The 23,660-nt window shown below is 32.0% G+C and overlaps 1 protein-coding gene across 1 annotated transcript in view; it reads left to right on the plus strand.

Annotated features, from left to right (window-relative positions):
- Nucleotides 1-23,660, plus strand: part of LOC129971424 (sodium-dependent phosphate transport protein 2B-like) — a 69,400-nt gene that overhangs the window by 39,136 nt on the left and 6,604 nt on the right. The window contains exons 2-5 of the mRNA XM_056085179.1: nt 13,071-13,343; nt 15,244-15,435; nt 16,854-16,978; nt 21,706-21,808. Coding sequence (XP_055941154.1) covers nt 13,071-13,343; nt 15,244-15,435; nt 16,854-16,978; nt 21,706-21,808 — 693 coding nt within the window. The remainder of the gene's footprint in view (nt 1-13,070; nt 13,344-15,243; nt 15,436-16,853; nt 16,979-21,705; nt 21,809-23,660) is intronic.

Below are 23,660 nucleotides of genomic sequence, written 5' to 3' on the forward strand. Positions count from 1 at the left end.
CTCGTATTTCCTGATCCAATTCTACCTTTTTTATTTAATTAATTCAACAGAAGCTTTGTAAAAATGCTTATATCAGCAGTTCACACGCTCCGAGTGAAGGGATAAAAAACTGTCCAGCCAAGAACATTCTTTTAAAAGATCCCTGTAGTTCCCTTACCTAAATAGATACGTGTAAAGAAATCTCTATTGGACTCTCACAGTATATAAACACAGGGAAAAATATTTTCCGACCTTTTTAATCTTTACCTCGTTTTGCTCTTGTGTTGTTCTGTGTTGATGTGCCTCGTCGCTGCTATTTGCACATAAATTATGTATGGAATATATATATATATATATATATATATATATATATATATATATATGTGTGTGTGTGTGTCTAGCTGGCAAAGAAAGTTTTGAAACTCGAACGATTTTGAAGTGAAAAAAAGCCCATCGCTTTTCTAAAAGGTGATGATTGCGCAATATAATAGTCACGTAGTCGTTCCAAACCAGTTTAAACCAAATTTTCGCAAAAAAAAAAAAAAAAAATGAGTTACAGTTTTGAAGTTTGAACGATTTTCAATTAAAAAATATGCTTTTCTAAATATAGACGCGTGCATAATCTGATAGTCACGTGATTGTTTCAAACCGTTAATGACTTAAATTAAGATAAACAATGACTTAAAAGATAATAATGTTTTTACATGATAACATGACATTTGAAATAGCAGATTTCAATTTTTTTGATTAAATTGTTTGGAATTGTATAGCAATGATTATGATGCTCTTATCCGATACATAAAATGTTTTGTTGAAAATTAAAATATCTTTCAGTCTTTTGTTAATGTTTAATGCTTTGTATTATTTCTGCTTTTTATTATTGTTGACGTATGGAAAGTGCTTAGAACATTTAAATCAATCAAATAAAAGATGTTAATAAGATAAAGCATCTGAACGACAAACACATGAGTCAAAATAATCATCTCAACTCTAATTCCCAAGTTTCATCATGTGATAGTATTCCATCTGCAAAAGAAAATATAGTACGTTGGGATATTTTTATGGATATTTGAAATAATTCTGCATTGTCTGTTCTTGTTTTTGTCTAGATCTCTCACTTATCTGAAGAATTACTAGAACTAATAATGTAATAAATACGATTGTAAAAGGAGGACGAGCTATTACAATGAAGAAATAATAATGTAATAAATACGATTGCAAAATCAGAGAGAGCAGTTATGAAGGAGAAATAATAATGTAATAAATACGATTGCAAAATCAGAGAGAGCAGTTATGAAGGAGAAATAATAATGTAATAAATACGATTACAAAATCAGGGAGAGCAGTTATGAAGGAGAAATAATAATGTAATAAATATGATTGTGCAAGGAGAGGAGCAATATGAAGAAAATAATAATATAATAAAACGATAATACTAAACTTCGCACGTTTCCACCTCCACCCCCACTTTCCATTATTGATACATCTTCATTCGCGTATTATAAACGAGGGAAACGCAGCCAAATCTGACAAACTTTGATTAATGCCCGTATATCAAAATAGACTCATCTGATATCCTACGTCTCTACCGCCAACTCGTGAGAGTCAGCTAAATTACGTGGTAATCTTGAAACGTAAACAAAGATCACATAACCACCTTTTCCCCTTTGCTTTTTCAAATACTCCATTAAAAAAGTTCATATTTTGAAGGGGGGAACTGCTCCGAGAGCACTTACCTTGGTCTATTAAAATATCCCACAGCCAATAAAAATTAAAAGTTCCCTACATGTAAAATTGGCATTACCTCAAAAATTTAATTGATATGAAAAAGAAAAATATGGAAAACGAATCTCTGCCGGTATGAGGAACAATAACATTGGCGTAATTGTACTACTGACCATGGTTACGATAAAGAAGAAGAGTTAAGTGGTTTTCTCCGTCGTAGTGGCTTACTCTTTTGAATCGATTCCTTGAATTTGTAGGATGGGTGTTTTTAGCAGTGCAGTAGAATTCGTGTCGCCTAGGAATAGCCAGAAATGGATGAATTTTTTCCTATTTCAAGCGAAGGCCACACGCGAATCCATTTGGTGGGATAATCACGGAATGATGATTGTCCCATTGTTCCACGGAGATGCGGAATTCCTCTTCAAGAGATTGCGACGCAAACTGGAAATGTCATTCGTTTATGACATCCATGCAGAGAAGGTATAAATGTTTATATTTTGAGGAATGTTTATTGTTTCTCTTTTCGATTCAGATTTTTTTTTAATGGTGGTACCTAATTAGAAAGCTCGTGATATTTTTAAACCGCGTTGGAAATTGAATAGATTGTCTTTGAAAATATTGTTGCCTTGGAGATATCGGAGCTTTAAACAAAACCATTTGTTCTTTTAGGATTTTTTTAAAACTTTTTTTTGCACAAAGTAAAAACAAAGGATAACTATCGTTAAAACCAGCGGGGGTGGTCTCCCTAAAACTTTCTCGCATACTTTCCAATAAATTTGTCATGCCAGAGAATGCCTTGAATGGTATTGGTGTGCTATAGTTATGAAATATTAACTTTTGAAATGAATTCAACATTTTTTTTCTATATATATCATGTCATTTTTGGCGAGTTATTTGGCGATTAATCAATGGCGCGCGTTAATAGCATCCGAAAATCGAATTTCTGATTTAGACACTTTTTCTCAACGGATTGAAACAAAAGATTGACACAAAACTACACTTGTAACCACAAAATTCCATATCAAATTTGATATATTTAAGTCATGGCGTTTTTGAATTATTTCGTTTACATGTTTCTGAAAGTATAAACCGATTGACAGCCAACCCGTAATTAGATTTGTTTCAAAATTTGAATGGTGTGTATACTATATATGTTAAATCTGTATACCGAATGTTATCTATTTAACTTTCTCCACCTTGTAATTATCGTGTTAGCTTATATTCGAACAACCGGACAGACGGACTTCCTCTGAACAGATTTTACACAAAACTGATAGAAATCTGTAAATTTGGTGTAAAGACCGTATGTTGAATTTCGAACGTCTAGCTCAAAGCGTTGTTGAGTTATCTTTGTCACTGACAGACAGACGGACATTTTCCAAAAATGTGTATTTCGAACTCGAAAAGGTCAAAATCGTGAAAATTCATTAAAATATCGAATTCGATTTTTTTTTTGAGACGATTACTGTACTTTATTTGTACTATGTATACGAGAGTATAAAAAAATCCTTATAGTCACCAGTTATAGATGAATTACCACATTTCGAACAGATACAGCACAGATATTTCAGATATGCTTTGGATATTATATCTATATATCTGTATGTAAATGTAATAAGTCAAAAATGCAGCCAGTCAGATAGACGAAATTTGGAAAGTGATATTTGTACTAATATTGTAAATTTTCATTTAATTTCGGACGAAATATGTCTTCTGGAAATTAGATGGTGCGCCCATTCATTTCGCTTGTAAATATATTAGCTTACAGATGCTGTGAGTTCCATAGATGAAATTTGGAATGTGATTTTAGATGAAAAATTTGGATTATGCTTAAGTTTTTGTATACGTCCATCATGACTTCCCATTAGATTGTTTATCCCTGTATGTGAACACTGGGGCTCAAAAATGCAACTCGCTAGAAGCGTGAATCTTAGAATGTGTATCATCATCAAAACTGTATACATGTGTATGTGTATTTACATCAAAACTGTAGCTCAACAACAATAGTTTGGTTGAATCCAAGAAACATAAGAGCCATCGTTGCGCATGACGCAATCTATTCACTTTTCTACTATTTGAAACCAAGCATAAAACGCATTAAATTATGAAAGTATACAAAAAAGTTGATGGGATAATATTCTCGTTGGATTTTTATTATATTCATCTTTGATAGTATTTATGAAAAGGATACAATTAAAATTTATTTGAAAACAAAAAGTGATTTTTCGAGGAAGAAAAATTATATATTCCACTGAAACTCTAGTCAAAGGACAAAGGAAAGCAACCAATTTTGTTCATAATTCAAGATAATCTATAACTACTCCAATTTCAAGCTGATAGTATAATTAATTTGTAAACAATGATAATAAAAACGTGTACAGAAGTGATCTTAAAACTTTGTTTGCGTGTATAATAATTTTCCAATTTGATTTTTCTGGTCACAATAGTAACATAGTCCTGTAATCTATTTTACGCTAGATATTGTTTGCAGCTGTTGTTGCTCGTTCGATATTCGCACGCATGTTCGGAATTTGGATATCTAAATCTTGTGGAATTACTCCCAGTATTTTGGTTTCATTGTGATGTATCATAGATTCTGACTCACCATCTGCTGTGTAAGCAACAGTAAACGAACTCATGTTGAGTATACATAGGCTGTGCGGTATGCGAACGAATGATATGGTTACCGTACAACCTTGTGGTTGTCCACTTCATATGATGATGAAATGAACTATCGAAAAGATGTTACACTAAGTAAAGCATGTTCGCAGCTATTGTTCGATAATCGTATGTATTTTCAGCGTATGGATATCTAAATTTTCCGGAATGATTCCTAGTATTTTCATTTCATTCGGATGTATCGTAGATTCTGGCTTAACATCGGCTGTGTTAGCAACAATAAACGAATTCCTGAAACACATAGTAGACTGATGGTGCACACAGAATGTACGGTATAGGAACGGATGGTACATTATACTGCACATCCATGTAGTTGTCTACTTCTTATGGTGATGAAGTGGATTAATGCATAGATGTTTCCCGAAGGGATGCATGCTCACAGCTGTTAATGGACGTTCGGTAGTGGCAAGCATGTGCGGCTTGTGGATGTTTAAATCTTCTGGAATAATTCTCAGAATCTTCGTTTCATTCGGATGCATTGTAGTTTCTGTCTTAACACCCGCTATGCGTGCAATAATTAATGATAAACATTATAAACTGATAGTACACATAAGATGTGTGGTATGCGAAATGATGGTACATATACCGCACATCCATGTTGTAGTCCACTTCATATGATAAAGAAGTGAAGTATCGCACGGATGTTAACCGTGTTACCAAAGGATATGCACATAAGCCAATTATTATGTACATAAACGAAATATTAAACTTTTTTGCTCAAAGTATCTCTTCCTATTCTTGTTTATTAGGAAATAATTGCCATTTGTAATCTATGAAAGTGTTGTGAATAACCCTGCGTTATGTTTTGTGAACCACGTATACATATACGAATATAAATAGTAAAGGGAATAATAAAATAATTATTTATCCAATGTCTGAAATAATCTACGGAAATGTCTCACTTCTTTAACGATTTTTTTTTTGGCCTTGAAAAACAAACAGTTCAAAACAGTATCTAAAATATTAAACGGAAGGCAAAATATACAAAATAGAAAGCATGCAATTATCGATTTGAACTACTAGCGAATCACGCAAAACTTGAAGGACAGTTTAATTCGTATACCATTAACTTGTAACTTTTCTGCAATTTTTTACAATCATTGTTTTCAAATCACGCCATTTTCTCATTAAACAGTTAGTTAAAAGCGGTTAAATACTGTAATGATGCAATATTCTTAACATTATCACTTTCTTATGAATTCCATCTTCGTTAAACCTAACACTATCATTTGAATAATTTTAATTCAGAGATGATAGCAAAACTGTAGTGCATTAAAATCATTATTTTTAAATCTTACATTATGAATTGGCAGTTTGTTTTTTGCATCGGAATATATTTAGGTAATTAAAGCTTAAAAGTAAGAAACAATACAAGTGTAAAAAAAGTGCCATGCAGTTTTCTGAGTTGAATAGTTTAAAACAGCGTGTGAAGAAGTCGCTAAAAGCAGCAGTTTATTATTATTATTTTTTTGAGATATTAATATTGCCAATTTTAACAGGTACAATGTTTGCAGCATTTAGTATTCAGCTGTGATTTTTGGATTCTCATTTTTCTGTTTTCCTACTATGATCAATAAAGATAAATTTTGATGTGATTGCTTATCACTTTCATGTGATAATTCTTTAGAGGACATTCTCCAGAACTGCAATTACTTATTAACCATAAACACCGATTTTCTAAAATTATTTTTTTTCGCTCATAAATTATTGTGACAATTATATGTTTTTTATTTATTATTTTATTCACGAGTAGGGTTACAGTAAAGATTGGTAATTGACGTAATTTTGCTTTAAATTCAAAACTGAAACTGCTTATGTTACATTAATTGAAATCTAGGCATCTTTAACGAGCAACTGTTCGCCAACCGTATTAACTCTTAGAAGTACATGATTTTAAAGAAAATAAAAACCTTAGTTGTGCAGAATTTTCTTTATTATAAAAAACGAGAAACAACACTCATTACAATTACTTAATATAAAATATTGTTCAAAATAAGAAAAAGTAATAACATTTTAATATATCCTTTTTAAAGGGTAGGACATATATAATCCCACCACTTCAAAATGAATATGAAACATAAAATAACATGTTTTCTTATTATAAAATAATTTATTCACTCATAATAAAACAACACATGCTGTTATGAACGACACAATTTCAATGCATCACTCAATACGTCAACCATAGACACAGCAGCACGCATGACTTGCTGATGCTTTTTAATTAGTACAATTTCTTTCATTTATTTACGCATTTTTCGTTAGTTCATATCATTGCCATAAGAATTAAAGAAATTAAATAAAATATTAATCTGTAGGACTATTAGTAACTTAAAATTTTTGAGTTGGTTTGAGGTAACTCGTTTAGCCGTAAAATTTAAGAGTATTAATTTACTCATGCCAATCAACTTTCATCAACTGCGTTTTATTACAATCAAAGGAAGTATTATTTTAAATTATTTTTCACACTAAACATTGATAAACAATTGGTTTTGTTTACAAAGTTGGAAAACAAACAAGTTAAAAAAATTTGGTGAAAACGATGCAGTTATTGAGGTTGGCGGTTCTTCTAAAGTTTTATTTTGCAATATTTCTCGAAAATAAAGGAAGATAAGTGAAGGGACCATTCACAATGTCAAGGGGTCATAGTATAAAATAAAAAGTGGAGAAATCAATGCAGTGGTTGTGGTTGGGGAACTCTGTCATAGTCTTACCGAATGGAGAATGTACAGAGGATTAGTGTTCTTGAGGTTTCTGTCGTAAATAATTTCTTTACTGTGATAAATAGCTTTATTACTTATTTTAATTATAGTTTTCTTTCTGAGCTTTGATATACAGTCATTTGGCGCCTTGCGAGGTTGGCAATTTTTTGGTGGTGCTTTTGCTACCGTTACACTATTGCTGTCGTTCGAGTCACATTCGGCAAAATTTGGCGATAAATTATTTTTTTTCCATGAAAATGATTGAATATAAAAGCTTTTCCGAATATATTTGAATAAATAGACTTTTTGTCTATAGTTATTGACCAAATTTGATATAAAAATACAATTTTGATGCAAATACCTCATACCAAATTTATTAACTTAGCATCTTCAATATTTGATTCACCCTGTTTTCAAACAGACAGATAAACATGTCTCCAAAGATATTTTCGAATGCCAGGGAGATCATTACAATCTGGAGTTCAAATTTTTTGACAATTATAATATTTTTCTTCAGTGTATTTTGTATACGAGAAAAAAAAATCGAAAAAATCCATAAGCTTTTAATTTCAAAGGAAAAAATCCTTAATCGGCACGATTCTACCATACATAATAATTTTATAGCAATTGCATATTATCTTTACTTTATAAAAACTTACTTTAAAAGAAAATGAATGAGGGCGAGTTTTAATAAAAAATAATTATTTTAAATAAATAATTTTGGAAAAACGAAAATGGAGTTTGAAGAAAAGAGTTTTAATTATATCTCAGAAGGTACTTCACTTAAGTAGACGCTGTGCAAGCAAATTTTTACCAGCAGTCAGTTCTTCTAGAACTGTTTTGCAATTCACTTTCTATAAACATTCCGAGAGAGTGGTTCTAAAAGAACCTTGGTAGAAAAATTAAAGATTAAATTATCTGTGTTATTATCAAAAATATAGAATTTTTAATTTTTCTGATACAATTTTCTTCGCAGTAATTTAATGTTGTTATACACATTCTAAAATTTACAATTTTCACGAACTTTAGCAAACGATATTAGACAATACCAAACTTGATAAATGAAATAGTTCATAATTTAATTTTAATTGGTTAAATTCTACTTTGATAGATTCAAAAGAATTGTCAAGAGATCTTGAATTCATATTTCTGAAAAGTTAACTAAAAATTCGTTTAAGTTTCCATGCAGAAAAATTAAATACTTAATTCTAATGGATGTGAGAGAGACTTTTGAAATAATTTTATTACAAACAAGCTGGAACCCACCGCGTTGCTCCCGCAGAAGAAGTAATTTTGGAAATATCGTTTGAAATGGCTATCTTGTTTAATTAGGGATGATAGAAAGAATGGTATTTATTTTCTTATCGACAATGAAGAAATTCATTGAAATTTAATAATATATAAAGGAGAAGTACAAATAATATTTATTCTATTTTTTTATTTTATTATTCAAATATACTTTATGGTATACAATATTTTTTTGTCTTTCCGTCTTCAGCAAAAACAAATAAGTTTCTTGGCTGTCCGACTCATGAGCATCCAACATACAATTTGGCCATGTGAAAAAAATGGAAAGTTCATAGCAATAAGTTGGCAAAGTTTTATCGCCATCGGATGAACAATATGACAGCGCATAAAACACCGACAAATAAAAATTCATTTTTATATATTAGATGATAGAATGCTATATTTGAATTTCTTTATGTAACAATGCATTTTCAGCCACTAAATTGACAATTGACAAGACTCACGATGCAGACTTGCACTTAATCACAAAAGTAGCTTGCCAGATGTGAAGAAATATAATTGATAAAGAGAGTGAAAAATCTTCAAAAGTTTTTTTTAATTAAAATGAGGTAAACTTTGGCTTTTAAATTTTAATACTATTTATTTTTACCTTTATAAAACTGGAATAATATTAAATATCTTTTATTTTCCAAATCAGGGCCAAGGATCAAAAATACTGGAACACCTGACTTAAAACAAGTCCAAAGCACTACATATACAAACAATGCTAAAACGAAGAAAGTTTCAAATTTAGAACACACATGAGAAACATCTGTCTTTTTCTAGGAAAAGCTGGAAAAAAATACAAATAAATAAATAAAAATATAACAAAAGCGCTTCAGCTTTCGTGCTTTCTTTCCATCCTAGAAAAAGCATCGTAGGTTCGTTGTCAGGAGGATTTCATATCTTCTCCGCATTTTGTTGAAAGATGATTTCACGCTTTGCTAGTCCCCGAGCGGCTTGTTTGGATTGCTCTTATCCGAAACTTATTATGTGATGCATCATTTCGCTTTTCTTTCAATGTTACAATTTGTAATGGACTCTCGTAGAAAGATTTGCTGATGTATGCGGATATAATACATACGAATTTTGAAATGGAAATTTTCTTTTGTTTTTGCATTGAAATGTAAGAGTATTTGTTTTGATATAAAGTGGTCTGTTGAAAAATAGCAGAATGTTTTTTGCAAAATTTCCTTATTTCAATTTCTTATTCAAACAGAATAATGAATATAATGAAAGGAACGAAAGAATTTCATTCGTTTAAATTATATGCACGGGAAAGATACTAGAAAATAATGTGTTTGTTTATCGATGTGTATAAAAATGAAACGCAAATTCTTTTTTGTTCTCTGTAGGAATCCAAACTGACATATAGATTTGTTTCAAATTTTTATTACAAATTCTGAGCAGTAAAAGAAAGGTCTTAGTGGTGGTTTCGTAGTAATTATTAAATAAATTTTTAATTTATTGAAAGCTATATTTCTTTTGCGCATATATAGTTTTGTGCCAACATACAAGGCGGCAGAACCCCAAATTTGTTTATAAACGTAATTTAAAATAGCTAATGTTTTGAACAAAGATGGGCGACTGGAGATTCAATCCATCCACATTTGTTGTTAATAGAAATGAGAAGCAAGCTAGAATATATGATTGTTGTTGTTGTTTATTGGCGAAAGAGCCATGTTTGGATATCCTGGATTAGATTATAGGCAAGAATTTTCCTAATACTGGACGATTGGAGACTGAATCCATCAACATTTGTTGTTGATAGGAAGAATAAGCAAGCTGAAATAGATTATTGTTGCTGCTGCTTATTGGCGGAAGAGTTATGCTTGGCTATGCTGGACTAGATCACAGGCAAAAACTTTCTTATGACTGGCGATTGGAGACTGGACCCATCAAGATTTATTGTTGATAGGAAGGAGAAGCAAGCTGTATTAGGTAATAGTTGTTGTTGTTTATTGGCGGAAGAACTATGCTTGGCTATGTTGGATTAGACGATAGACAAAAAACCTTTCTTGTGACTAAGCGATTAGAGACTGGATCCATCAATATTTTTTGTTGATAGGAAGGAGAAACAAGCTGGACTAGGTTGTTGTTGTTGTTGTTTATTGACAAAAAAAGCCATGTTTGGTTATACTGGATTAGATTATAGGCAAAAGCTTTCTTATGACAGGACGATTAGAGACTGGACTCATCAACATTTGTTGTTGATAGGAAAGAGAAGCAAGCTGCACAAGATAATTATTGTAGTTTATTGACGAAAGAGCCATGTTTGGCTATCCTAGACTAGATGATAAGCAAAAGCTTTCTTATGACTTGGCAATCAGAGACTGGACCCATCAACATTGGTTGTTGGTAGCAATGAGAAGCAAGCTGGACTATATTATTGTTATTGTTGTTTATTCGCGCAAGAGCCATGTTTGGCTACACTGGACTAGATGATAAACAACAGCTTTCTTATGACTGGGCGATTGGAGACTGTCCCATTAACATTTGTTGTTGATAAGAACGAGAAGCAAGCTGGACGAGATGATTGTTGTTGCTGTTTATTACCATCAATATTTGTTGTTGATAAGAATGAGAAGCAAGCTGGACGAGATGATTGTTGTTGCTGTTTATTACCATCAACATTTGTTGTTGATAAGAACGAGAAGCAAGCTGGATTAGATGATTGTTGTTGCTGTTTATTGGCGAAAAAGCCATGTTTTGCTATGCTGGACTGGATTACAGGCAAAAGCTCTCTTACCAATGCGTGTATAGTCGCATTATGGAAAACGAAAGGACAATTTAAAATAACAATTATTAAGACGAACACATTTTAGATCAAATTTACGTACGCAGCATTGTCCACAGCTTCTATTATATTGGCACATAGTCAAGACAATCCTATCTATAAATTGTGCTAGCATTTAATAGATCTACATATCAATAGCTATTATAGTATAAACAAAGTCAAACGATTCTGATTAAATAACTGTGAAAATAGATATCAAGTGACTAGATAAAAAAGCATTGATTCAAAACCTTGAGGGAAAAATACTTTGAATATTGTAAAAAATACAAGAAACAATATGAATTTAGAAATGAATGCATGATATTTCATAACTTAAATGCAGAAATTTCTGTTACCTAAAACATGGCAAAGAAAGATGTATTTAAATAAGATTTATTTTATCTTATTGATAGTAGATAAAAAAAAAATTTTCGCTTGAAAACTGTTTTGAAGTCTCTTTTTCAGGTGACATTGCAATTAATTGTTGAAGATGGCTAACTTCATTCACGTAGAAAGATGTACCTTCACATGTTAACACATTTGCCTCAATATATGATATAATCGTTCACAGATGTCTGTAACGCTGAGTGGAAAAAATATTCCCTGATCATTTTGTCTACGTCATTATCAATGACTCCAACTTCTGTTCCAGTATTAAGAGAAATGGCTAGGATATTTTAATGCATAATTTTACTGATTTATGTATGTGCAAATAAAGGCTAAGAATGAATAGAAATTAGTTATGGAATCGTGAATCTTCTATTTATCCTGGATTTTAGTAAAGGTCAATGAGACGAGGTTTGCAATATTTGCATTTTATATTTATAATATTTAATTATATTCTCACTTCGAGGCCAGTTAGAAATTGCTAGTATTTTCTTTGGGCATTTTTTTTTTAATTTTGTATATGGCAATGCATCTTTTTCTATTCGTGGATCAAAAACCAAAACTTGTTCGATGTTACTTAATAGAGAGCGAGACAAAGCCAAATGACATTTAATCATATCTGAAAATTGTTAACAAGATAACAACACGTCTACACAGGTTCTTTTATTTAATGTAATATTTAACTAAATATTGTACAATAATTTTAAAATTATTAATAACTTTTGAGGCAAATAAACATTCTTTTGTTTGCATTTTTGCAGATCAATCATAATATCAAACCATACATTTTTGGCAATATATTCCAAAATATCAATACTTTCTAAACAATTAACATTCCGTTTTGTTGTGTGGGCACTCCATTTCAGCTCAGTAAAAAGCAACATGAAAAATGAATATATTGTAAAAATTTGACGATAAAACAGTGTCTTGAAAATCAGATACATATGATTAAAATAAAAGAATTTTATAATTTTTAGCATGCCAGGCTAGTTCTTTCTTGTAATTCTGAACTGCCTGTAAAAGGAAACAAGTACTCCTTCTTTAAATTGCGTCATATAAAAATCGTTACACTCAGAATACAGCGGTTGGAGTATTCAAGTCAAACGCATCAACTTAAAACATCATCATGCTCTGATATCTCGAACCAGAAGTTCAAATCTACTTTCCCCCTTTTTCCCCTCCGACTAGAGCAGGGGGCGCACTTCGTAATTGAGGATGAGAAGCTTCCGGCATGGTGGTTGGTTTTTGCCACCCTGGGGGATACAGAAAAAGATGGGGTTCGACTCCTCCCATCAACGAGGGGCGTACTTTCCAAGGGAAGGGTTGTACCGTGGCCAGTGATGGTCTTTAAGACTCAATCACAGTTCACGTCTGTATTGCTGTAGCGACGGCCCGGTCATTCAGATTTTTCCGTGTGCCTTTGGGCAGGTTGGAGTGGCCGATTTAAGGTTATTCTCTCCTCCTCCATTTTATTATAATACAGTATTCTTATGTCCATGTACTGACTGTGGTTAATGATCCCTTTTTTTCCCCAGAGCTGTCCGGCTCCCAGAAGATGAGGCGTGTGGCCATCGGCATCTCGAAGGCGGTGGCCCTGGTTTTCCTGCTGTGGGCCTTCATCTGTTCCCTCGATTTCCTGAGCACCTCCTTCAGGCTAGTGGGAGGACGCCAGGCGGGACGCGTCTTCCGAGAAAGTGAGCTTCTGCGCAATCCCGTCGTGGGGCTCATGATAGGGGTGCTGGCCACTGTATTGGTCCAGTCCTCCTCCACCTCCACGTCGGTAGTCGTCACCATGGTCGGAACACACCGTAAGTACAGATCATTGTATCTTTCTATCCTATAATTGTGGCACAGATTGTTTTGCTTTGTAATGAAAATCTCATAAAGATTGAATGTTGATTATTCTAATTAAGGCTAATATCTCAAAATCCACATAAATACTGAGATAAGATCACCGTTGCGTACAATTCTCATCTTGATTATGACCAAAGTAACATTGAAACAATTCAAATGCTAATTATCTATCTTGATTATGTCCACGGTAATACTGAGATACGACAAATATTGATTACAATTTTTATCTTGATTATGCCCATTTTTATACTGAAATGCGACAAATGTTGACAACAATTCTTATCTTGATTATGTGCACAGTAATACTGAAACCAGGTAAATACTGACAATAATTCTTATCTTGATTATGTCCACAATAATACTGAGATAAGACAAACGTTGAGTCCATGGCAATACTGAGATGAGATAAATGTTGATTACAGTTATTATCTTGATTGTGTCCATTTTAATATTGAGATACGGCACATGTAGATAGTACTTTATTGTGAACATATCCTACTGGCATATTTTAGCAAACATATCTTTAATGATAAATAGACCTGGTGGCATATCTCAGACGCATTACTGGTTTTTACTTCCTCGTATACGTAGTACAGAGAAGTATGGCAATCGTCAAAAAAACTCGAACTCGAGATTTTGGCGAATCTCCACGTTCTATACCTCCCTAAGTTCAAAAAACACATTTTTTTTTTTTTTTTTTGAAAATGTCCGTTTGTCCGTGATGAAAATAACCTCAAAAAACTTTGAACTAGACTGTTGAAATTTGGTACAAAACGAAGAGAGCTAGATGAATAAGATTTGGCACACAGATTTGACATCTGCAGTGTAGACACCTGTCATAGATCTTGAACCAAAATCAACAACGCGTTGACTGTCTTTCAGTCTGTACTTTCAGAAACATGTAAACACGGTAACTTAAAAACAACTTGATTTAAATATATCATATTAGGTATGGGATTTAGAGAATACAAGTGCAGTTTTGTGTCAAATATTTGTTTCAATCGATTGAAAAAACGTGTCTAAATCATAATTTCGATTTTTGATACTACTAACCGCACGCCAGGGATGAATCCTCTCTCTCTGGCATGAAAAGTTTATTTGGGAGTATTTAGGGAGACCATCCTGCAGGGCTCTCAATCATTTATAACAAGCATTGTAATAATATCATAATGCCAGTATAATGTAATATTACATTGTAGTAATATATGAATGATTTGTGAACGTATGTAATGAAATCTCATAATCTAATTGAAATCCAAATGAATTTCGTACTTTTTATCTTAAATGAGCCCGTATCACTTAAATAGAAAATGTTTCTCTTGTTTCCTTATCGAAATCCCAATTTTTATTTAATTATTTTTAATATGCACTCTCAAAAATGGACGACCTAATACAAATCACAAGATTCAAGGGTAGGGATAAAAATCTCTGATTCTTACGCCATTCATTCTGAAGATACCTGTGATTCCTTTTTTTAAATCGATTGATCTCAAAGAAAATTTTAAAATAGCCTCTAAATAAGAAGCATCGAAGGAAACATTTCTAAGAATTTTCGCTTATATCTCGGGATGAACGGGCGCGTTCCTACCGTCATTCCATATATAAACTATGCCCTCCCGTTGAAATATAAATTGAAATTATCAATTTGTCTTGCGTTTGTGTATGAGTGTCTGTCTTTCGTATATGAATCATAAATAACTTACACTTTTAAAATCAGCAAACTTTTCACATAGAATTCAATTTGCTTTAGATTTTTATTAATTTTTTTTTAACATTTGGATATGAAAATATTGCTTTCTTTCCATTCGGAAATAAATGCAGATGTTAGAAATTCGCATTTTCGTTCTTTTCTAGTGTTGACAGTGCGTCACGCTGTGCCTATCATCATGGGTGCCAACATCGGCACCTCCGTCACCAACACGGTGGTGTCCCTGGGTCAGGCCTCGGACAGGCGGGAGTTCCGCAGGGCCTTCGCCGCCGCCACCATCCACGACATGTTCAACTGGCTGGCTGTCATCGTTCTCTTGCCGCTAGAGGTCGCCACAGGTAATTCTTTTAACAATGCGACATGCTGGAATTTCTTTACTTATATTCAGAATTTATTTAACTTAAATAGCCATATATTTTAAATAAAAATAAATTACAAAGTGAAAACTGGGCCATTAATGTTTTAGACTAAAACTACATTTAAATTTAATAACAACTATAGAATTCAGTTTGGAGTTGATTAAATCATTAAGTTTATCTGTTTTGTTTAAAATATATGGATTTCTTAATTATATTAACACATCTTCTATATTTTCAAGCACCAGATTTATTTAAAAACACGTGAAAAAAATTTATCCAATTCTAAATTCTGTTGAAATATAACGTTAGAAAGGGATCAAATTCAACTGATTTTTATCTTAAAAGCATCTATTTTTTTAATTTCTTGTAGACTGTGTAGAAAAAATATAATAATCGTGGAAAATTTCGAAATCGAGATTTTGACGAATGTCCACGTTTTATACCTGCTTGAGTTCGAAAAACAAATTTTTAGAAAATGTAGTGAAATGTTTGCATATTTCAAATTCATTAGTAGACTTTTTTTCTGTACAAAAATAACATATATATGTTCCTAATACATAAAAGACATATAAGTTTTAAAAAAAGGGCGATTTTCTATACCAGTGCATTCAATTAATGGTCTTTGGTGTTAACATCCTTAAAATATTAAACCTACTATTTAAGTATGTAAAAAGAAAAATTTGCTGTTGATTGTAAAAAACATTCCCTTAAAAATTGCAGCGCATTTTGCGGAAGAAAATTGTAAAACAAATTTTCCGGTAAAAGTTTTATTATTTTGTGCAAAAATAATTACTGTATTGATTTTTTTCAATGAATTAAAGCATAATCTTAGATTAAAGAATCTTCAACTTTGTTACCTACATTCATTGAATTTCCAGACCTAACCAACAAAAAAAAAAAAAAAAAAAAGGCTAAACCAAGTGTAATGCCATTGCATCATTATCATTGAGACTTTCATCTTTCAAAGAGTTAGGTGAAAACATAAATAAGTGGTAATCTGATGGCGCTAACTCTGGGCTAATAATTTTGTTATTTTGTTTCAAAAATAATTACTGTATTTTTCGATGAATTAAAGCATAATCTCGGATTTAAAAAATCTTCAATTTTGTTATTGCACATTCATTGAATTTTTAGACCTTACGGACAAAAAAAGCTGAATCAAGTGCAATCTCATTGCATGGTTATCATTGAGACTTTCATCTTTTAAAGATTTAGGTGAAAACATAAATAAATGGTAATCTGATGGCGCTAACTCTTGGCAAATGATTAAACTCAATTTTTTTTATTAGTCACTGAAGGGACCTATGGCGTCCGGTTATCAAGGAGAAAAAATTGTTACTAAACGATTTATGATTTCAGGATTTTCTCTTTATTATTTTTTTATTTGATTATTTTAGGTTACTTGGAGAAACTGACCGGCGCCATCATGGCCTCTGGCGAGTGGCACCATGCGGATGGAGGAGTCCAGAAACAAGCCTTCTTGCAGACCATTACAAAGCCCATCACCTTGTGGATAGTACAAGTGAGTTTCTCCCCTCCCTATTTTGAGAGTACAGTAAACCCTCTCCGAATGAGTAGGTGACGTCATTAATACATTGCGTACACAACAAAATCGCGCACAGCAAAGTTAACTTTTTACGATAAAAACTTTATTAGATATCGTTCAAATTAAAAACGTAAATGCAATTTAAAGAAACTTAAATGTTATTGTAATTAAAATATTAAACGCAAGATTTTTTTTTATTTCTAGGTAATAATTAGGTGCATGATAAAATTATCCTTTTTAAGGAAGCTAAGGTATTTTGCTTTGAAAAATTACGGAATCAACTCCTCTTTAATAATAAATAAGAGTTAAATTTATTAATAAGTAATATTTAAGTTTCATAATAAGCAGCGAAGAGCTCTGCTAAAAGTGCTAAGCAACCAAATGCTCCCATTTGCCATTGCTAAATCAGAGCGAGTAGTCTCCTCAAAACTTTCTCGCATACTCTGTAATATAAGTGTTATCCTAGAGAATATCTTGCATGGCATTGGCCCACAATAATTACGAAATATAAATGTTTAGCCGGAATTTAGCATTTTCAATGACTCTACAGTGTGATTCTTGACAAGTGTTTTGGCATTAATCTCTGGCATGCTGTTAATAGTATACGAAACTCGAATTAGTGTTTTAGGCGCGTTTTACCCAACCGATTGAAACGAAAATTTGACACAAAACTACACTTGTTGTCACAAAATCCCATATCAAGTTTGATATATTCTAACATTGCGATTTTTGTGTTATCGCGTTTACATGTTTCTGAAAGTACAGACCGACAAACGGTCAGCCCCTTGTTGAATTGGGCTCAAAATTTGTTTGGTGTCTATACTATAGATGTTAAATCTGTGTACCGAATTTTATCTATATAGCTCTCTTCGTTTTGTAGTTGCTGTTTTAACGTATATTCGAACAGCTGGACAAATCGACTTCCTTTGAACGTATTTTATTCAAAAATTTGGAAGAAATTTACAAATTTGTTGTAAATACCTTATACAAAATTTCATCCATCTAGCTCCAAGCGTTTTTGATTATCTTTGTCACAGACAGGATAGAACAGGCGTACATTTTTCAAAAATGTCTTTTTTTTTAACTCATGGACTTTTGATCAAAAACATGGAGATTCGTCAAAATCCCGAGTTCGAACATTTTGACGATTACAATACTTTGTATATACTTCATACACTAGAAAATAAATATATCCTAGCAGCATTAAAAATCATCTTTTATACGGATAATTTGACGTGACAAGAATGGCAACAGTACAAGACAAAATAAGAAAATAAGCAAGGATATATTGCTTTTTTTTCATTGATTTTCTTCGATTTTATTTACTTATTTGCATAATTGGTTTCAGGAGTACTTGCAGGCATTGGATGTAGAGTACCAATACATACACACATTCATCTTTTGTATTAAATTACATAGAGATAATAATCGGGATTTCAGGAATTTAGCAGTAAAATGCAATGCACATCAAATCCAAGTTAGCTTAATAAACTTACACTTGTTCTACTCATTTTGCATATGAACCATCCTATATAATAAAGCCCTATGACATCTTAATACAATTAAAAAGTGCATAGTCTGAATAATCTATCTTCTAACTTTCTTGGTACTTTCAATTCAAATTTCTGTCAAAAATGTTATGATTCTTTAACCTGTTAACCGGTAATTAACTTATTTTCAGTTCGTTTTGCTTTGAAATATTTCGTCAAATTCAGTTAACAAGTTAAATGCTTCAAAAATTGAATTATCGGGTTTCTAAAACGATTTATTCCTAAACGGTCAATTGGGATATAACACCAATCCATTTAGCAGCTCGATTTCGAGTTCTAATAAGTCGTTTAAAATCTAGATCGCCAAGAGTCTCAAATGATTTACACTTACTCAATGAACCGATACAAAACATCACCCACCCACCCTCTGGACATCCGGACAAGCTTTAAAATCGGAACAATTGCTGCCAAACCCGGACACATGCAAGCTTACTTAGAATTCATTTTAATCCCCTTGTTTGTAAACTTTCTATTTTTCCGAACTTTCAGATTGTTACAGTTTGAACATTCCACAACGAACGGAATGTCAGAAAATTCGATGAATGGAAAAATTATGCAACCGAATTTAACCGAATATTTCCTGGGTCGATAAATTCTGACCTTGATCTCTCGTTTTTTTCCCTTTCGATCAACAACATTCTTTTGGAAAGAGATCTTGCAACGGGCTGATCATCGCGTTTCCCAACAGTTTGAACACCTGTCTTTTAGGATTGCGTGATTATAACAGATAGTCAGTAAATCACGACGAGTGATTAAAAAATGCTCTTCTGCTACTGTAATTACACAAAAGAGGAGGAAAAGTTACTCACAAGTCACAGTTAAATCACGGTGTGAAGTAACTGGAACGATTATGGAAGATCAAAACAACTGTTATTCTGCAAAGACGTTTTATGTTCTAAATCTTTCCCAATTTCCTGAGATTTGACGTAGGGATTATGAACACTGGATGAAGAAAGATACGATGTGGAAGATGAAGCAAAATTTCAACTGTACTTCATATTCTAGAAGTTTCTATAAGTAACGAAATATTTTTTATTTCACAAAGTATAATTTATAGAGTTGTCAATAAATTGAAACATCTGTGTTCACTTGATTCGATCCTTAAAAATAAAATGCGATTTTTTTTCAAATACAGTTATTAATCTAAAATTAAAAACAGAGAATAACTTAAAAAATTAAAAAGAATATTTAAGAAAATTTTCAAACAAATGGATTATACTTAAGAAAATGTTTAATTTTATGAATTACGCTAAAGGAAATAAGTGGTATTTGTATTTACAATAGAACAGCTTATTCGAAAGTTTTAATTCAAATTACAGAACACTCCGGAGTATCCGGTTCATGACTATCCGGCTTCCGTATTATCCGGCCTGGTTTTCTTTTACCGTAATTGTTAGGCATTACAGCATTTAAGTTAAAATGTGAACAGTTTATATCCTTTAACTTACTTTTTCTCTTGTAAATTCTTGAAACTTGCAGTATATAAACGACCAGCACAGAGCCTTCTATTTTAATTCGACGCCTTACTGGCAACTACTTCTGTGATTCACCGGGCGCGTTCACATTCTACATTGCTTGAGATGAATGGAGGGCTTAGTACTAAATAAGAAGGGGGGAAATACGCATTATAACAGTGAGTTTTGGTATAAAAACTTTGTCTTCTGGTATGGGTGGGCAAAGAAACGAATTCATAGAAATCCGGCTTTTTTGTTATCCGGCCTGCCCTTCCGCCACATCAGACCGTATACTCAGGAGTATACTGTAAGCGGCAATTCGAAATTTTCTCACATCCTTTTAGCATAATATTAAAACACTGGCAATAATTTGAATTTATTTTGATTAATTCGAAGTCTAAAGGTGTAAAAAGATTCTTTTAATTTTTGCAATTTGCTGTTTTTTTGTTTTCGTTGTTTTTTTTTTTTTATTAAATGTAGTCAATCCATGTATTCACCGCGTTTATTTCATTTAACATGCTGATGCATTCAATGAAACTAAATCTCTCCGAAATTATCTTGGTAACTCTCTCTTGGGGGGGGAGAGAATAACAGAAGTGTTATTCTCTCCCCCCCCCCACATAAAATTGTGGGCCTTCGATAAAGCCGCGAATAGTTAAAAAATATTGATCTTTGGAGTATATTTAGCATTTTCACTGAATCTATCATGAGATGCTTGGCGATTATTCTTGGCGTATAATCCCTACCAAGTGTTAATAATTCCCGAAAATCACATATGTGTTTTAGACGCGTTTTCTCCTAGTGGTTGAAACCTTGTGTGACATTTGTGATTAGTTACATAATACAGATCCGTGGCATGATTTTAGCACTTTTTCTGAATCTATCATTCGAATATATATTTGGGCGCCTTTTTTATGTTTAAGCTTTCGTCTTTGTCAATTTTAACGGAGTGGCCAAAATGTCTTTGTAATAATGTCGTGTCATATTTATGCCATCACTTCTTATACCCATCACATTTCTTGAACCTTTTTAACTGCTATCAGAATTTTCCAGTGGGAAACATAGAGAAAAAAATAACATTCTAATGCACTGACAAAAGTCATTGGAATCGCTTCAACTTAAGCAACATGTACTGACGCCACCACTGCTATGCTACGCTACCGTATGGAGATGTATCAATATCTCGAGTTCGAATATTTTGACGATTACAAGACATTCTCTGTACAAGAGAATAAAAGAATGCTATAAAAAGTTTTAACTTATTAAGAAAAAGCTTGAAAAAAATAAAAAAAATTTTCGCTTTTTACGAAAAGATTTTAATGCAATAAATGTAATTTGTATATTTTATTTTGCAAATTTGCTGTACGCTATTTATTAATTATAATGACTTATTTATTCAAATTATCATTTTTAAAGATTATTAATTTGTTAAATTATAATTTTTATCACTTTTTAATTAAATTTATTATTGTTTATTTATCGAAATTATTTATTCAAAAAGTTGAATATTAAAAATACATCTTTACCTTTTAGCTTTAAAATTATTATTTTTTTTCTTGCCGTATTAATTTTAAGAACAAACATTTTTTTAAATCTGAATTTTTGGTTAAATCAACTTTTAACTTCGAATTAGCCACTGTATTTATAAAATTTTCCTAAAAAATATTAACCTTTTATACTTTATCTTCTTTTATTATAGCTGGACAAAAAAGTTTTAGAGAAGCTGGCTTCAGGACAATTGAATGAAACTGAGGAAGTTTCTCTCCTTAAAGCTTGCTCTAAGAATGGAACCAGAATACCTTGTGAGTAACAATATTTCGATTATTTTTAAAAATCTTATTTCACTACTTCTAATACAAAAATTAATTTTTAAAATACTGACCCACTAACCAATTCACATTTTTATTTATAGTGTTGACGTCACTTCAAGAAGCAATTTCAATTTTAACCCATTCCTGAAAGAATAGATAATTTAAATTGTCCCTACAGCAAAAGAGTCGGGTGGCTTGGTGGCTGTGCTTGGTGGCTCGGGATTGGAGAATCTTGACCTCCAGACCCGATTCCACTGGAGACTCGACATGTGTATAGCTCTGATGCTTGGCAAATCTGACATCGTGGTTCAGAAAGACCAGAAAATGATTTTTTGCAGTAGTTTGGCGAGTAACAGCCAAACTCTGTTGAATGACAACACAACCAGTGTCGTAGTGAGAACAAATGGTCCTCGGATATTAAATTTTTTCGCGTAATTTTCATCATTTTGGTTTGAAATATGTTGAAAAATATTTTTGTCTTTGTGATATCTATGAAGAAAAATATTGAAAGTCTTACCAAGAAGGGGAAGTAACACTGATACTCTTGGATCCAAGAATCTGTGTTCACTAAGAAAGGACACAGATCCTTGTCAATATTAGCTACGCCACTGGTTTAGTGTCATTCTTTTTGTCTCAAGGTTCAAAATTTCATAATTCATCTTCGATAAGTCTATCATTGTTGGTTTTGGGACATTATAAAATCACTATAAAAATTAGCTATAGTTTCGAATTAAATACTGATTCTTTCTGCTGAGCACTGTTTCACAACAAAGCATTATGTAATCAAATATCATTTAAAAAATAACGCAATCCAGCAAATTTGCAGTATTTTCTGAGTTTTTTGATTTTATAATGGCTTGAGATAACCAGAAGATAATTAAATCTTCTAGATTATCGCTTTAGAGTCAATCCTAGCTTCAAAAAACGACATTTGTCGACAATTTCCACATTAACGTGTACACAGCCGCCATATTTTTGCAAACATCAAAAAAGAGCTGCATTGTCGCATCTGAGTTATAATTATAGTGCACTGCCTAAAACTTTCTTTGAACGAATAGAAAGCAATTTTAATCGTAAATAATCACTGTTTATATAGGAATCTGAGATACTTCCAGCATTTTTTTTTCCGAATTTCAGTACATTCCTTGAAATAACGGGATTTTAACAGTATGTTTTAGTTAATCGCTTATGGAGTCAATTTTGATTAGAAACGACAAAATGTCGCCTAATTCGTCCAAAAACTGCAGCAATAATTTTCTCATCTTTATATTTACGACTGAAATCGTGAATATTGGTTACCTTGTTATATTCATATCGCAATTATGTGATGTGAATATAGTTATGCATAGTTTGTGGCTTGTGACAGAAATAAAACAAAATGCATTTAACAGACTACTTGCAATTTAAAATGAAAATAATTATATATAAATTCGAACAAGTATTAACATTTTCTAAATTTCCTGACAATATTTGGAACCATTTGGTTTTGTAGTTAGCTGAATGTTTTTTCTTTAGTCTCAAGAAATTTTCCTCGATTTTCGCATGCCATTAGAAAAGCCATTTGATTTTGCATGTGATGTAACAAATAACACATTTCTCTTATTTTATTACTCATAAGATGCTGAATTTTGTAAATGAATCATACAGGGTGTTCATTAATTATTGCCGGGGTTTCCGTACCTCATAACTTTCGAATAAAAAATATTACGCAAAAACCGATTACGTATTCGTAAATTACAACTCAAAGAATTTTATTAATGATATTAAAGTGTAAAGCTTGCACAATTTGCACTTGGTAGGCATTCAGCTGAAGGCTATTAAATATTCGTAAATTCGCTGAACA

Source organism: Argiope bruennichi, chromosome 6 (assembly GCF_947563725.1).
Source record: "Argiope bruennichi chromosome 6, qqArgBrue1.1, whole genome shotgun sequence".
Taxonomy (NCBI): Eukaryota; Metazoa; Arthropoda; class Arachnida; order Araneae; family Araneidae; genus Argiope; species Argiope bruennichi.